This window comes from Brassica napus, chromosome A1, assembly GCF_020379485.1.
Source record: "Brassica napus cultivar Da-Ae chromosome A1, Da-Ae, whole genome shotgun sequence".
NCBI lineage: Eukaryota > Viridiplantae > Streptophyta > Magnoliopsida > Brassicales > Brassicaceae > Brassica > Brassica napus.
In genome coordinates, this window is record NC_063434.1 from 3,212,923 (window position 1) to 3,227,112 (window position 14,190).

Consider the following 14,190-nt stretch of genomic DNA (forward strand, 5'->3'; position numbering starts at 1 on the left):
TATTATCTGATAATTACCAATAAATACGTATACACTAATTCGTTTAGCTAATCGAGTGTGTGTGTGTATTGTTAGCGTACAAGTCTAACTTATTTGGTATGTAAATTTGAATAATACCATTAGCATCCTTCCTTTTTAATGCTGGTTTTGTTGATAATGTGATGATACTATCTATTATTGAATCTGAAAACTATACCATTTGGAAACACTTCTGTTTTTAGAAACAATTAGTATTCAGAAGTGATATCTCATATTATGAATATATTTTATTATATTTTTAATATAATCCATAAACCTTTTCAAACTTTTCTAGTAGTCCTTCTATTTGTTATAGTTCTTTTTGCTTCTTCATTTCCTAGGGTATTACAAGAAAAAGGTAAGGGGAGGCAGGAGGGGAGGAGGTCTGTTCAAGAATCTTCGGCGACCACTCGCACAAGAGAGTTTTTGGTCAAATCTTCCACAGCAAGTAGGTGTCAACAAGATTGTGAGGTTTAGTCTCAACATTCGTTTACACTATTTTTTGTTCTAAAGTTTGCGTCTTTTTTATTTTGTGTTGCCTCTCCGTCTCAGATTCTAGGTCCCAGTTCTCTTCTTTGTCAACTTTTGCGCTTTAGTGTACAAAGCTACACTATTGTATTCGCAAATTAATTTCTTTTGTCAAGATTCACAATCACAAATGGGAAGCAGAACCGTCACTACTACTGAATCTAATTTTTTTTATAAAACATCTGGCAAAATCCATAAGATATTTAGCAAACAAAAACAAAACCCATCCCCATAATATTGATGTAGCTTTAAACGGTCAGGTTGGAAGATTTATTTCGCATAACCTCTCTTAGAAACCAACTTGATTCTTTTTTCTATTTCATGTTATTTCTCGTTTGGTTAAAAAGATTTCATTTTTCTGTTTCAGCTGTGAAAACAAAATTTTCAATTAACTTAACATTTTTCCTTGATGCAAAAAAAAAAAAATCCACTGTCTTCCGCTAGAACAAAGCTTTGAATTTAAATCATTTCAAGAAAACATTTTTATTTTATAAGGGCAACATATTTGCTTTAAACACAAATACATGGAACGGCAGTGATGGGAAACAAGGGGGTTTTCTATGGTTTTACGTTTGAAGATACATTGACAATATGAAGAAATAGTAATAGTTTAATTCCTCTATAAACCCGCTGTTAATAGTTTGCTTTAGTGACCCCCACCCATGTCAATAGAAACCAAAGTGAACCAAGCACAAACCAAACATACCAAATTGGATATGTATTTCAAATAGAACCCGAAAACAATAATAGAATGTAGGTATGTCCTCTAATGAATTCAGTTATCCAATCAAACTAACTGTTCTTTTGGTTACTACCAAAGACTGTTTCTTTGCTCAAGTTGCTTACACATTCTTTAAGGAACGTGTAATATAGATAATTGTAAACATAAGTTACCTCTAGTAGGATACTTTTGTCATGTCTATAATGAATCAAGCTATATATATATCTCTGCACCAGCGTCAACCCCAAGATCTTTCTTCATCACACTTTGTGGTTATAATCAAAATTTCTATGCGACTTGTGTGATGAACTTGGTTTTGGTTTCAGCATGATAAATAAAGTATGATTTAGACTTTTGATAATCACTTTGAATGAAATTTTATGCAGCTAGCTAGCTAAGGAGAAGAAGAAGAGGCAATGTCAGAAACTGGAGAAAGTTCAGACCAAGCAGAATGTGCACGTGTAAGTAAAGGAAACTGAATAGTGGCCCTGATGCATCATGCATGCATTGATGATTGTCATTATTTATATCTTTCTAATTCCAATTGATGAAAGAAAGACAACACAAGACAGAGTCATATATAGTTGTGGATCATTTTTTGTTTGTTTAACAAAAAAAAATGTTGTTTTTGTAGGTACTTGTTGATATTCCGGAAGAAGTTTGTACGTGTACTTGACGAAATCATCAAACTGGTTCACCCGCAATTTCAGGCAGTAGTGGCTGATGTCTTGCAACTGGTGCCACAAGATATTTTGGCACTCATAACTGAAGCAAAACGTGACTCCACGGTCAGAATCATGGAGTACGTACATTGACAAAACGAGTGCAGATATCAAACATGTAAGATATGCAACATGGGTTAAACGTCGGGTAAGTAAATATCTTTGACTCACTTGATTTCAAATGGTTTTCCAGTTTATAACTTTCATTTATTTTTGGTTTGATTGGCAGCTGATACCAGACTGTTTGAAAGGTAAGGAATGGCAAGAAATCATGGGAGAGTTGAGACACCAGCGGGATCACGGTGAGTTTAAACACATATATTTATATATTATTATACAATGTTGTCTTAAAGAAAATATTTAATTATTTGTTAATGCATGATGATTGTTTATTCTTTTTTTTTTTTTTGTGCTGCAGATGTATGTTGGGCTATTGTAGTTAGCGAACTTATAAGGGCAATGAGAATAATCGATGGACGTCAGACAGACAAAACGATCAGATACTCTCCGCAAGATTTGATTGATTTTTCGGATAAAGATAAACGAAGAACAGAGCAGAAATCAGGTCACTACTGCTACACCCTGAATCTGATAAAAGGAATGGAATACGTAGTTGAAAATGGAATCCAAAGGGAAGAAGATAGGCCTTTCAAAGGATGTCCTGAAAATGTTGCTGAGCGTAAACCATCCGAGTTTGCTTATATAGAAAAATTTGTGAGACTCCGTTCCTTGGAAGATGCGCTTCTCCAACTGGCACACCATCCCATTGGTGCAGCCTTGGCAATGTTTCAACCTGAATACAGAGAAATTGGGAAAAAAGTAAATGATCTTTCTTTTTTTTTTCTTGGTTTGTCGTCCATATATACATATATACTGTTGAAGAAGTTTCAGTACTGACTTTAGAATACTTTGGTTTCTTATCATGATGTACAACAAGATTTATCGTGGACCTGCCAATCGGTTCTCTCGTTTCGTTGGTTTGCATGCTATTTCTCTAATGGCCGTGTATGAAGATGAGAATGGAGAAAAGTATATTCTTGGAAGAGCTAGCCATGGGGATGACTTTGGAGATCATGGCTACATCAGAATCTCATTGGAAGCTATGCTTCTTTACATACCCACTCCCGGTGAAGCAATTGACGACAAGTTTTCAAAATACTTCTCCAAGCCGGCGCCACTTCTTAGCAGGTTTTCCTACCCAAAACTATTATCTCTGAAGGATGAGGAAGCTAAACGTGTGAAGCATGCAAAACAGATTAGTAAGAAGAAGTTTCATGACTTTTTTTTTGTTTTGTTTTAATTTACTTATTTTCACGCTCCAACAAACGCTTAATTGTTTTACAACTGACTGATACAGGGCATGGATGATGATTAAAAAACGACTGATGGAAAGAAACAAACAAGGCGTTGACAACCAATTTATTTTTTTCTTCTGTTTTGCATATGCAGCAAACCCTCCTTGTCTGAGCGGTTAAAACATGATGCTGTTGATACATGGTTTTTATTTTATTTTTGCTTTATCCAGCTTAGCTTGTCTTCTAAGCAGATTCTCTGGAGTCTTTTTTTAAAGTTTGCAAACAACATTGTTCCTTCCAACTCGATTTGTTATATATCTATCTGATTAATTCTCCTGAGAATTGGTTATTTAAAGTTTGAAAACGAACTAAATCATCTCTTAAACATTTAACATCCAAAGGGAAAACAAATCATGCTAAGTTAGCTGACTTTAGTCATACACACAATAATAGTAACTTAAACATGAAAAGATCAAATACATTAAAAAAAAACACAGGAGAGGAGGAGGACAACATTTCTTTCTAGATCTCAGCATGACACTACTTTCCCAACATGCATGTAACTTCAAGGCACATGTGTCCTTGTATACCATCCCTTGTTTGCCTTATTATAGCTTTGCACTCATGACCCCTGTGGGTTTTGAAAGTCATGTAGAAGATTGCATTACTCGACTTCAGCTTCATACTCGGCTCCACATCTTCCTTTGTACGCACCACTACTTTCTTCACCTTCAACGGCAAATAAGTTTCCTGCAAGACAGACAGACACGGTCAAACAAATTTTTTTGTTGAAACAAGGCAAGAGTTTAGGAATGAACAGTCACATCTCTACTCTATGTACCATGTCGGGCCGCTCTGAGGACAATGCAATTTCAGCGTAAAGATTAAGCCATTCGTTATCCTGCAGTTCTGAGTCCTTCACCTCATGGAACTGAAGCTTATTAGGTCCGGTAAGTGCATCATCCTGTAGCCAACTGGGCATCACACCTGTGTAGAATTTATCTACAGCATCAGGGTCCCATCGCCATAGGGAACCTCGTGCTTCTCTAATTCCTGTAACGTTTTTTCTAAAAATGATTACTCATATCCAACAGAAGACAGCTATGATCCTAGAGAATATGAAACAAACAAGTAATCTGCAAGTAGGAACAAAAGAAAAAAAGGGGGGGGGGGGGTAAAGTTACTACCAGCAGCAGGCACTTGAGGAGGCTTAATCCTGCATTGTTTAGTGATCAATCTCAAGCGCTCTTTGTTCTCGGTGGCAGAATCCCAAACACAGGTTTGGAAAGCAACAAGAGAATGGTTGTTGTCTGGATCCACGGCCTCCAAAGTAATATAGTAATTGACAAATGAAACGGCTTCTGCGTTAACTTTCTTTACAGCCCTGAATTGTAAATTTGTCCCCTACAATAAGGAAAATCATCAGAACCAAACCAAACCAAAGAGAGACTACTAATAAGTGTAAGAGAGAAAAAGAGAGAATTTTTATTATAACCTTGTCAATATTGTAACAGTGGAGTCCCAGCTTAGCCAAGGGTGTGTCGGAGTCATTACATCCACAGGGCATTATCCCACCAAATGGATGATAGCAAAAATCAACGTCGAAACCCTAACGAAACATTCAAAATCATTAATCCAAAACCCTAAAAGAGAGAGAGAGAAAAAAAAAAAAGGCACAAGCTTTAGGAGAATTAATTTACATCGGAATCCCTGACTTGCTGAAGATACTTGGCCTCTTCCACCGGATCCATCTCGTCGTCGGCTGAATCATAATAGTAGTCGTCGTAGCCAGAATCTTCTTCTTTTACTGGCGGTGCAGAAGACGATTCCACCTTCAGCTCATCCAGACACAGCTTGGCCTCATCCAGCATTACATCGTACATCTTTCCGATCTCCATCTAATGCAACCAAACTTGTTCAGAGCGGACACACTAGGGCTGTCTCCTTTTCTAATCGCAACTTTGCCTTTTCTTTTTGTTCACCTCAGATTTAGAATTTAGACCTCTCGACTTTTATTTCTCAATCTATTTTTCTCCTTACTTTTTAATTTGATCATTTAACCACCCAAAACTTACAAATTTCACTATTTTGTTACCCAAATTTTCATCTATAGTTAAATTATTTTTCATATTTAGTTTATTTTCTGAAATCTATGCAGATTAAACTGTGTTTTCTTTTGAAGAAAGAGATTAAACTGTGTTTCATGTTTTAAACTGAATACTAGATTTCGATCCGCGCTTTCAAAGCGCGGGTTTTATGGTTTATATACGAAATTGGATATGAGATAGTATTTTAAGTATATTGTGTATTATTATGTTATAAAGTCATATTATATCAAATATATAAATTTGTTTAAAATTATATAACTTACGAATAAATTTATTCGAGATTTTTTATATACATTCTTATGTAACGCTTTCTTAAGTATAAAAATTTTACCTAAATTTGATAATCGAATCAAACTAATACGAAATACAGGCTCAATGGAACTGCATTTCCTTCATTTCTCCAAACCATGTTTTGGTTCAGCTCTTCCAATACATATTTGCTATTCTATTTGGATGTACCATCAACGTATAATATCTGAATACAACATTTAGATGTGTATTCAAACTTGTTCTTTTTTATAGTTTGTATATGTATCAATGTCCAAATGTTATGTTTTGTTTTTCAAATTTTATAAGCATTTGAATGCTACTAATAAAAAAACTAAATCGACAGCATTTATATTACTAATAATAAATAAATTATTACATACACTGGCAACAAAAAAATAGGAATATGTTATATTTCAGGAGATCCAAATACAACATTTTATCATAGTTTGATAAATATCAGCGATCAAAATTTACAATTATTAAAATACACAATGAAAGAGAATAAGTCAAAAGGTAGAGGCATTCAATAAGAGAAAGGTTTATGGAGAAGGCAGCTCTAGCTCCTCCTCAGCTAGTGGTAAGAAGATAACAGAACTACCTGATGAAGAGAGACGTCTTGTCTTTTACCCGAGAGGAGGTTCTGTTTCAGATAGTAGACGGGCAAGACATTGCATTTTGAGTGTTGACAGTCAGAGATCAGTAAATAGAGGTAGTAACCGCATGAGATTCTCTAACTGAGGGAGTGGTGGAAATGGTTTATCCTCTATTACAACAACAGATATGTCCCAGACTGAAACATCAAACAACAACCTCAACTCTCCTGTCTCTTTGGAGCTGTTCTCTGGTTTTCCAGAACTTGGTCTCTCTGGTTCCTTATCGGGTCAAGACAGTTTTCACAGTTAAAATTTAGATGGGATCTCTGACGTGAGTATTACTTGTTACTCCACACCTTAATCAAATAGAGCTTTACGGCAATGCCCTTAACACTGCTTTTTGCAGATTTTGCCAGAACTTGATAGGATTGAACAAGATATTGAGCTTAATTACGAGGTACATGTTTTGAGTTTCAGATATTGTCATGTGTGTTGTTACTCATATTTTCCTATCTTTTACTCATATTGGATAACGAGGTACAGACGCTAAAGATGTCATTTGAAGAACAAAGATCTCATCTTATACCCTTTAATCTCGGTCAATATCTTGAAAAGCAACAACGAACCTGGTTATTTGGATCTCTTGATGAAAATAAGTTGTGCAGGGACAACAATGTTCTCACTAACATGATAGCCAATTAACACCAGACATTGAGGACTATAAAAATAACCTTTTTCATTGAAATGTGAAAACAAAACTGTAAAGGAAATGCAGCTAAAAGTGACGTCAATGTCTTTTCAAAGCTATAAAGTTTAAACAATTCTAAGACTATGTTACATACACAGCAATACTCCAGATATTACACGACTATTTTGTACCTTGCTCCCACCTCAAACCCAAAGTATCTCTTCCAAAACTCTCTCTCTTGATTCCCTTATCAGCCTCACAGATCTTGAAACTCGCTGCGATGGCCACTGATCTTAACAACAACACGTATTTTGCATTCAAATACGGTTCTTTGAGCTCTAGCTGCATTTGGAAATATCTACTAACCTGCCCCGAGTTTGCCGCTGCAGAACTTAGATATGTCTCTCAGCCATCAGCTCCACTGGACCAAAACCAGTTTCTTTGGGACAAGAGCAGCTTTACTCAGACAATTTGCAACATCCAACATCCCCAAACATTTTCATTCACACCCCTTCTCGCTCCTCAAATGAACGCATGGAGATTTTCTCCAGAAGTAACGGCCAGTCTTCGCCAAGTTGATGTGGATTTAGCTCCATTGCAGCTCTAAAATCAAGCAAAGACACCGGATGCTGCTGTTCTTGCGTTATCTCAGACGCTTGGTTACTCGGCCACATCCCATTCACAATCTTCTCTCGGCTCTGCGGTTTGTCTAAACTTTGGTTTCCATTCGTGGACCGAGCTCCAGACAAATCAACGCATGATTTGACCAGTTTCTTCAAGTACACGTCCAACATGTTATTTAACATAGTGGAACACTCCGCTGAAACCCCTCCTAGACCCTGTGCTGCTGCAATACTCTCCATCCTCTTCCTCAACATCTCTGTCTCTGATAATCCACCACTGTCATAGCAAGTAATGAAGTCACCCTTGGTCGAAGCTGGAACTGTTCTCCGGGTCCCACTGTATGGAATAATCCCTAGAGGTGCCATTACAGGATTCTTGGAAAGAACCAATCTACCTCGCTCCTCTTGAGCTACGTCATCATCTCTGATAACTTGTGCTGTGACCTTACCTTTACTATGATAAGGTAATGGACCGCCTCGTTCACCAGAATCTGGACCTGAACTATGATAAGCAACAGGTCCAACGTCACCGTTCTCTTTATTTCTATTACTGCTTCCGTCTTCTCTACAAAGTGGCTGATGCAACAGACTATCAACCTTTCCGTTAGGCCCAAGTGGACTAGGCCTATCACACTTTCCAGACCGGACCTTGTGTAACACCCCATTTGACAAAACCGGATTATGGTTAGGGATGAGAGATCCGCTTTGTTGAGGTCCATCTTCTTTCCCAAGCACCAAAGATTTGGTTTTTTGAAGTGGTGGGGATTTAGCAAGAGATGCATTCTTCAAGATGGAGTGAATCAGCTTGTTGTGTAGAGGAAGATTCTCCCTCCCCAAAAGACGGTGACATGACTTATCAAACTCAACCTTAGTAAGCTTCTGACGCAGAAACCTACCCAAGTAATAAAAGTACCTTCTTGATCTCTCAGCCCCAATCTTCTTCACTATATGCAGTTTCAGCTCAGCTAGATCAATCCTGTGATGATCTTCAGCACCTTGCATACTTCTCTCTCTTTGTGCTTCTTCTTCTTCTTAGAAACTCAAAAGCCAATGGAAACAATCAGAGGCTAGTTATCCTTCACACCAATTGATCCAACTCATGAACTTATTATAACTTCTTAAACTCAAATCCAGAAGCATTTCAAGAACTTAGCTGAAGGCTTTTGGTACAAATCTAGGAGCTGTACAATGCAAATCCAAATCTCATCTCCTCCCAAAACCAAAACCCTAGAGAACAGAGATCATCATCAACTACTACCCAGCTCACACTAACAACCTTAAAGTTTCCACCTTTGGCTGATTCAGTATCAGGATAATACTACAAACCCTAGAGCTCAAAAGTTACCAACTTCAAGACGAAACTGAATCAGAGCAGAGCAGAGAGCAATCCAGCATTTCCCTTTCACGCCCAATTCGTAAAGCTAAGAACTTTGAGAATTACAGCTGGAGCAAATCGAGATCAGTGGAGTTTGAGAAAGAAAGAAGGAAAAAAGATTCGAGCTTGAGAACAGAGCAACGAATTCGAAATGAAGCGAGGGAATGAGGGAAGCGGGACCCCAAGCTTTGGAAGCAGAGAAACAACAACAAGTGTTGTTGGAAGATTGAATTGAGAACAAAAAGGAATAACCTTTCTTTTTTTTTGCCCAAGATTGACCCAGAAATTCAGACAAGCGACAAAAAAAAAAGAAAGACCGAACACAAAAAGAAGAAGTAAACTTGTTGTTCCGACCAAACACAAATGATTTCTCGGCGTCGTCGTGGGCTTTGTTCGTATTTTGCCCTTTAGAAGCCGAAAGCTTTTTCACTCTTCTTTGTTTTATTAAAAGCTTCGATCGCTGCTTATTGGGTTTTGTTTTGTTCGTTTTCTTCTTCTTCTTCTTCCTCTTTTTTTTTTATTCTGTCTGTTTTTTTTTCTTCTCTCACTTTCTCTGCTTATTGTACTTTCTACTTTGGCTTAAACTAAGTTGACATAAGAAATAGATAGAACCCATTTATGCATCCTGCAGTCTTCTGATCCGAGAGTAATCTCATCTACTATTGATACTAGGTTCTACTACATCGGTGGATCATGTCTGAATTTCTGTTGGAAAGTAGTTACACAAATTACAATTTATAAGACTGAAGATGATTGTTACTTGTTAGTGCTTTGAGATTTGTTCCCAACAACAGGTGCTAGCCTTTTTGGTCAACAACTTTTTTTTAATATTTGGAACTGAAAAAGAGTACAGTATTGAATCTTCAAACATCACAGCTACAACATAAAACATTAAACATTCAGAAATTAAATAAACAGAGACACAGTTTGACATCACTTCCACAAGATCCTCCTAACTCGAATACAATAAAAACACTAAAGAGGTAACGAAATGACAGAGTAGGACTGGTACCTAAACACACATGTCACATAATCCTAACTCTCCTACTGCACTGTGTTTCTTGTGTACAGCTCTTTCCTTACAGTTTTTTATTTGCCCCGTCCTTTGCCTCGAACTCCTCTACCTCTTCCCCTACCTCGCCCTCGTCCTCCTCTTCTCGTGGGTGCTGCCAAGACCTTGCTAGTACCAGGGCTGCTACTTGCTGAGTTTGAGTTCGGTAGAGACTGGTCTCCCGGGAGCCACTCTTTCTCATGCGTGCTTGAACTGTTATGCGAGGCGCTAGAATCGATATCATTGTTTTCCTTGTTATCAATCGCACCATCTAAGCCGTTCCCTACGGTGATATCATCACCAGGAGTTTCAACTATAGGCTCGGAAGCCTCAGCTTCCATTGCCACTGGTGAGCTGAAAAAAGAAGGCACTTGTCATCTTATGTCAAACCAATCATACAAAGAAGCCAGTTTTTTTTTTTGAAAAGAGTAGTTTTTTTTTATTTTTGCACCTAGGTGATGAAGATGGGAGACCGTTGGCTATAGGACGTGCTGCGCCTATATCATCATCAGCTTCCTTTGATGTTTCAAACACATCCTTTGGGATACAAAAGCTCCCAGTTGGATCCAAAGTTGCTCCAGGAGCCAAGACAGCTGTATTAATTAACAAGTTAATAAATAGAACCAACCACAAACATCATCAAATAAATCCAAATTGTTACCATTTGTGGCCTCTCCAATAGTTGAGCTAGGCTGGATAAAGTCATTACCCACATCATTGGAGACATCAACACCAGCTCCTTGTGTGGAAACAACTCCACCTTAGCAGAGAAAATGTTAAAGCCATGAGACGGGACTATATAAATCGAAGATGAGAGAGTGTATACAAAAAAAAAACGGATGAAGGGATATAACTAACGAGATCTAGTGTTGTGTATAACTCTTGTTTCTTCAACGGCTTGATTAGATTCCGTAGTCTACAATCAAGTAAAACACAAGGGAAAGAAAGAAAAGATTAGACCTGCAAGTCCCTTCTTGCTATAGAGGCACATAGTGTAAAGGGTGTGGTGATACCTGATTTGGTAGGACCATGCTTTGCTCAATCTGTACAGCTGAAAAAAGAACAGAAACAAAAAGAGTTACTACACGTAACCAAAACAGAAATTACTTCCAGCTAATGTTGTCTTTTACTGAAAAACTTATTTCACATGTGAATAAAGAAAAAAAAATACCTTGAGCACCTCCATCAACATTCAATGATGCTACACTACGAGGGGATACAGTTTTAAGCATTTCCTCTGTTGCTTTAGCTCTGACTTTACGAATTTCATCTTGAATATTCCATGTAGGATTCGAACGGGATCTCCTTCTCAGCTGCATTTTGATACCAAAAGTCAGAATGCATATATATAACTCTTGAGAGAGTCATAAGAAATAGTATCACACAAATGCCGCGTGATTAACTAACATGAACAAAACAAAAAACAACTACAGACTTTAAAACAATGTTACCTTGGAAGAGGAGAAGTTTCCAGCACTATAAGGAAACGGCGTCCCTTCCTTAAGAAGTTGCATCCCTGCTGGTGAAGGTGAGCGAAACTCTGAAGTGTTCGCAGCTGGAGATCCCCAGGGCAGACGAGCTCTCATATATGACTTGGCCACATCCACAGGCGATCCACCACCATCTTCAGTTGCCTGGAAGTTGAAAATAAAAACTGAGGTGGTTATCATTGTCTAAATCACATTGGAGAAGAAACTATAAATGGTGGAATTGGTCAAGAAAACTATCAGAAGTGATTTTTTTTTTGTGAGAACATGGTAATACTTAAAATTGCTCTAGCTAGAGAGATCTGAACTTACTATAGACTTTGAATTTGATGCTGATTTCTTCTCCTCCAACCATCTTTTTGCTTCCATGACAGCTTTATTAGACATTTCACCCACATCCACCTCTGATAAAGAAAAAAAGCGAGAAAATGTCATTACATATAAGACTAATCCCTTCTGCTTGCACAGATTAGTTACATACCATTATCACTATGCCTCCCCTCATTGGGAGTGGGGACACTGGGATGATCTACAACTCTCGCCTTGATGATATCTATTAATCTATCGCCCTCTTCCCTGAAACAACATACAAATCAACAGCTCAACAATCTCATTATAAAGAAAAGAATATCACAGATATATTTTCAACTAGGATATAAAATGTCCAGACACTTCGAAATACCTTGCAAATGTTCCTTGCTTAAGAAGCTGCTCAATTACACGCTTAGAACCGAGTCTTTGGATGGTTGATTCCTGGGCATTCAACATGGTCATATTAACACAAGAACAAATCATATTCACTCCACATAAATTGAAATCAGGTTTCCATCAAAATACAAAGTTGGAAAAGTCAAATTTGTGGAATTCTACAAAACCATCGAAAGATGGTAAAAGGGCGAAAAGGTAGACTCAGTACAAAGCCATTGAAATATTCAGAACTAGAACCTTTGGCAACACCATCCACTACACCAATCAATTCTATGAACAAATAAATTTGAGAATCACAGGCCAACGGTCTCTAAGAAAATTTAAGCATCTATGGTTAGTACCTCAAGCATCGTTTCATCTTCGGGAAAACCGGTAATGTTCTTCTCAACATCCTCATCACCTTCAATGTCTGAAAACAAGGAAGATAACATATAATACCTACTACCAAAGAGAGAAAAGAAGACACAAAGCTAGCCAGTTTTGTCACATTTGAAAGAATGATGTGTACTTGTGTAGGACCTAATTGAATTCGTAAATGAAACGAAAAATATAGCTTGAGAATTAATACGAAGTCTACAGGTTTAGAAGTTAAGTAAGTTCAATGCTCTACTGCAATTGAGTGACATTAATGAGGGAAATAGAAAAAAAAAGGTGGAAGCTTTAAATCAAATTCTCACATTTTAAATAAAAAGGGTTGGTTTCAGATTCCGACCAAACAATAAAACCAAAATTTTCAAACTAATCTTGTCTGAACCTAACGAAAGTTATACATTTTTTTTTTTGCAAACACATACCTGAAGATGAATCCTCGTCATCCTCCGAAGAAGATGAGGAAGATTCAGAGAAGACGACGGAAGAAATGAATTTCCCGGCGCCGGAGGCAATCACGGTGACAGGTTTGTAAACGAGCCTGGAGATCCAACTAGGGTTTTGCTGAGGAGTATCACGAGATCTTGGAGCGGGGCGGTCGTACGGCGTCCTGACGGCGAATCTCCGGCGAGGTCGAACAATCTTGCCTCCGGATTGAGGCTGACGTGGTCCGGCGTCGGAATCCATGGGAGAAGGGAGAAAGTGAGAGAGAGAGAGTTCGTTGATGTGTGTTTCTCGTTATTTGTCGTCTTCTTGTTCTCCTCCCTCTATTTTTTTTTTATTTGTTTTTTCTCACCCCAGTTATGTTTCCTAATTAACAGGGCTACGGTTAGAATTACTAATCATTGTTTTTAATGAAATTCATGTTTTTTTTTCACATTAAGGCCAATTGATGACAATATTTTAGGAAAAAAAAATATTCTGGTCAATTCTTGGTTCTTCAAATTTTATACCAATTACATTAAATTTTTGAGAAAATGACTATGATAGCACCAAACCAAGTTTTTGTTCCCAAAGTATCACTCAAAATTCAAAGTCACAAAAATAGGTTTCATTAAAAAGGTAAATATACACTTATACCCCTTGGGTTAATTAATCCAAACCTTAGGGTTTAGAGTTAAGGGGATGGGGTTTTGGAATTAGGGTTTAAAATTTTATAAAAAATAAATACTAAAATAAAAATAAAAATTTTAAAAACAGTTTCAAAAAGTATTTTTAAATTATAAAAAAAAATTAAAAAAAAAAAAATTTCGAAAAAAATATTTCAAAAAAAATTATAAAAATTTCGAATCTGAAAAATATAATCTGAAACTATAAAAAAAAATTCTTTTTTTCATTTTTTTTATTTTTATTTTATTTATTTTTGTTTGTTTATTTAATTTTAAACCAAGGGTATTAGGGATATTTTACCCTTTAATGAATGTCATTTTTGTGACTTTCTCCTTCTAGTGCTATTTTTCTGACATAAACTTCAAAAAGTGCTATTATTGACAATTGCCCTAAATTTTTGGTCAAATTATTAATAGATAGATCTTACTCTATTCTTTTAAATTTTTCATGAACGTACGAATTTTTGAAAAATCTCCTTTTTATTTTTTGATGAAGAATAAAATGAACAACTTTTTTTTGTTTAT

The 14,190-nt window shown here is 36.8% G+C and overlaps 4 protein-coding genes across 5 annotated transcripts; 1 reads left to right on the forward strand and 3 right to left on the reverse strand.

The window, feature by feature from the left end:
* The first annotated feature begins 1,733 nt into the window (after nt 1-1,733).
* Nucleotides 1,734-3,514, forward strand: LOC106374235 (protein HEAT-INDUCED TAS1 TARGET 1). The gene is made up of 3 exons (XM_048780571.1): nt 1,734-2,291; nt 2,408-2,808; nt 2,927-3,514. The coding sequence occupies exons 1-3, from the start codon at nt 2,171-2,173 to the stop codon at nt 3,287-3,289; spliced, it is 885 nt and encodes a 294-aa protein (XP_048636528.1). The 5' UTR covers nt 1,734-2,170; the 3' UTR covers nt 3,290-3,514.
* Nucleotides 3,515-3,648: 134 nt separating this feature from the next.
* On the reverse strand, nt 3,649-5,297 carry LOC111212148 (UPF0725 protein At2g20620-like). Its single transcript, XM_048780568.1, has 5 exons — nt 4,985-5,297; nt 4,780-4,893; nt 4,472-4,688; nt 4,126-4,337; nt 3,649-4,034 (listed from the first exon to the last, which is right to left on the reverse strand). The coding sequence occupies exons 1-5, from the start codon at nt 5,180-5,182 to the stop codon at nt 3,825-3,827; spliced, it is 951 nt and encodes a 316-aa protein (XP_048636525.1). The 5' UTR covers nt 5,183-5,297; the 3' UTR covers nt 3,649-3,824.
* Nucleotides 5,298-6,971: 1,674 nt separating this feature from the next.
* LOC111212133 lies at nt 6,972-9,526 on the reverse strand. 2 transcript variants are annotated; one of them, XM_022713564.2, is made up of 2 exons: nt 7,310-9,526; nt 6,972-7,230 (listed from the first exon to the last, which is right to left on the reverse strand). In XM_022713564.2, exon 1 carries the CDS (start codon nt 8,566-8,568, stop codon nt 7,447-7,449), a length of 1,122 nt encoding a protein of 373 aa, XP_022569285.2. In that variant the 5' UTR covers nt 8,569-9,526; the 3' UTR covers nt 6,972-7,230; nt 7,310-7,446. The 2 variants fall into 2 exon arrangements, with proteins under 2 accessions (XP_022569285.2, XP_022569283.2); XM_022713562.2 differs by having other exon boundaries at nt 6,972-7,235; nt 7,310-9,525.
* A 253-nt stretch (nt 9,527-9,779) lies between these two features.
* LOC106355069 (protein KAKU4-like) lies at nt 9,780-13,351 on the reverse strand. Its single transcript, XM_022713558.2, has 12 exons — nt 12,982-13,351; nt 12,529-12,596; nt 12,162-12,232; nt 11,961-12,055; nt 11,792-11,883; nt 11,444-11,626; nt 11,164-11,305; nt 11,006-11,043; nt 10,851-10,908; nt 10,654-10,752; nt 10,444-10,585; nt 9,780-10,346 (listed from the first exon to the last, which is right to left on the reverse strand). The coding sequence occupies exons 1-12, from the start codon at nt 13,241-13,243 to the stop codon at nt 10,031-10,033; spliced, it is 1,566 nt and encodes a 521-aa protein (XP_022569279.2). The 5' UTR covers nt 13,244-13,351; the 3' UTR covers nt 9,780-10,030.
* Between the last annotated feature and the right edge of the window lie 839 nt (nt 13,352-14,190).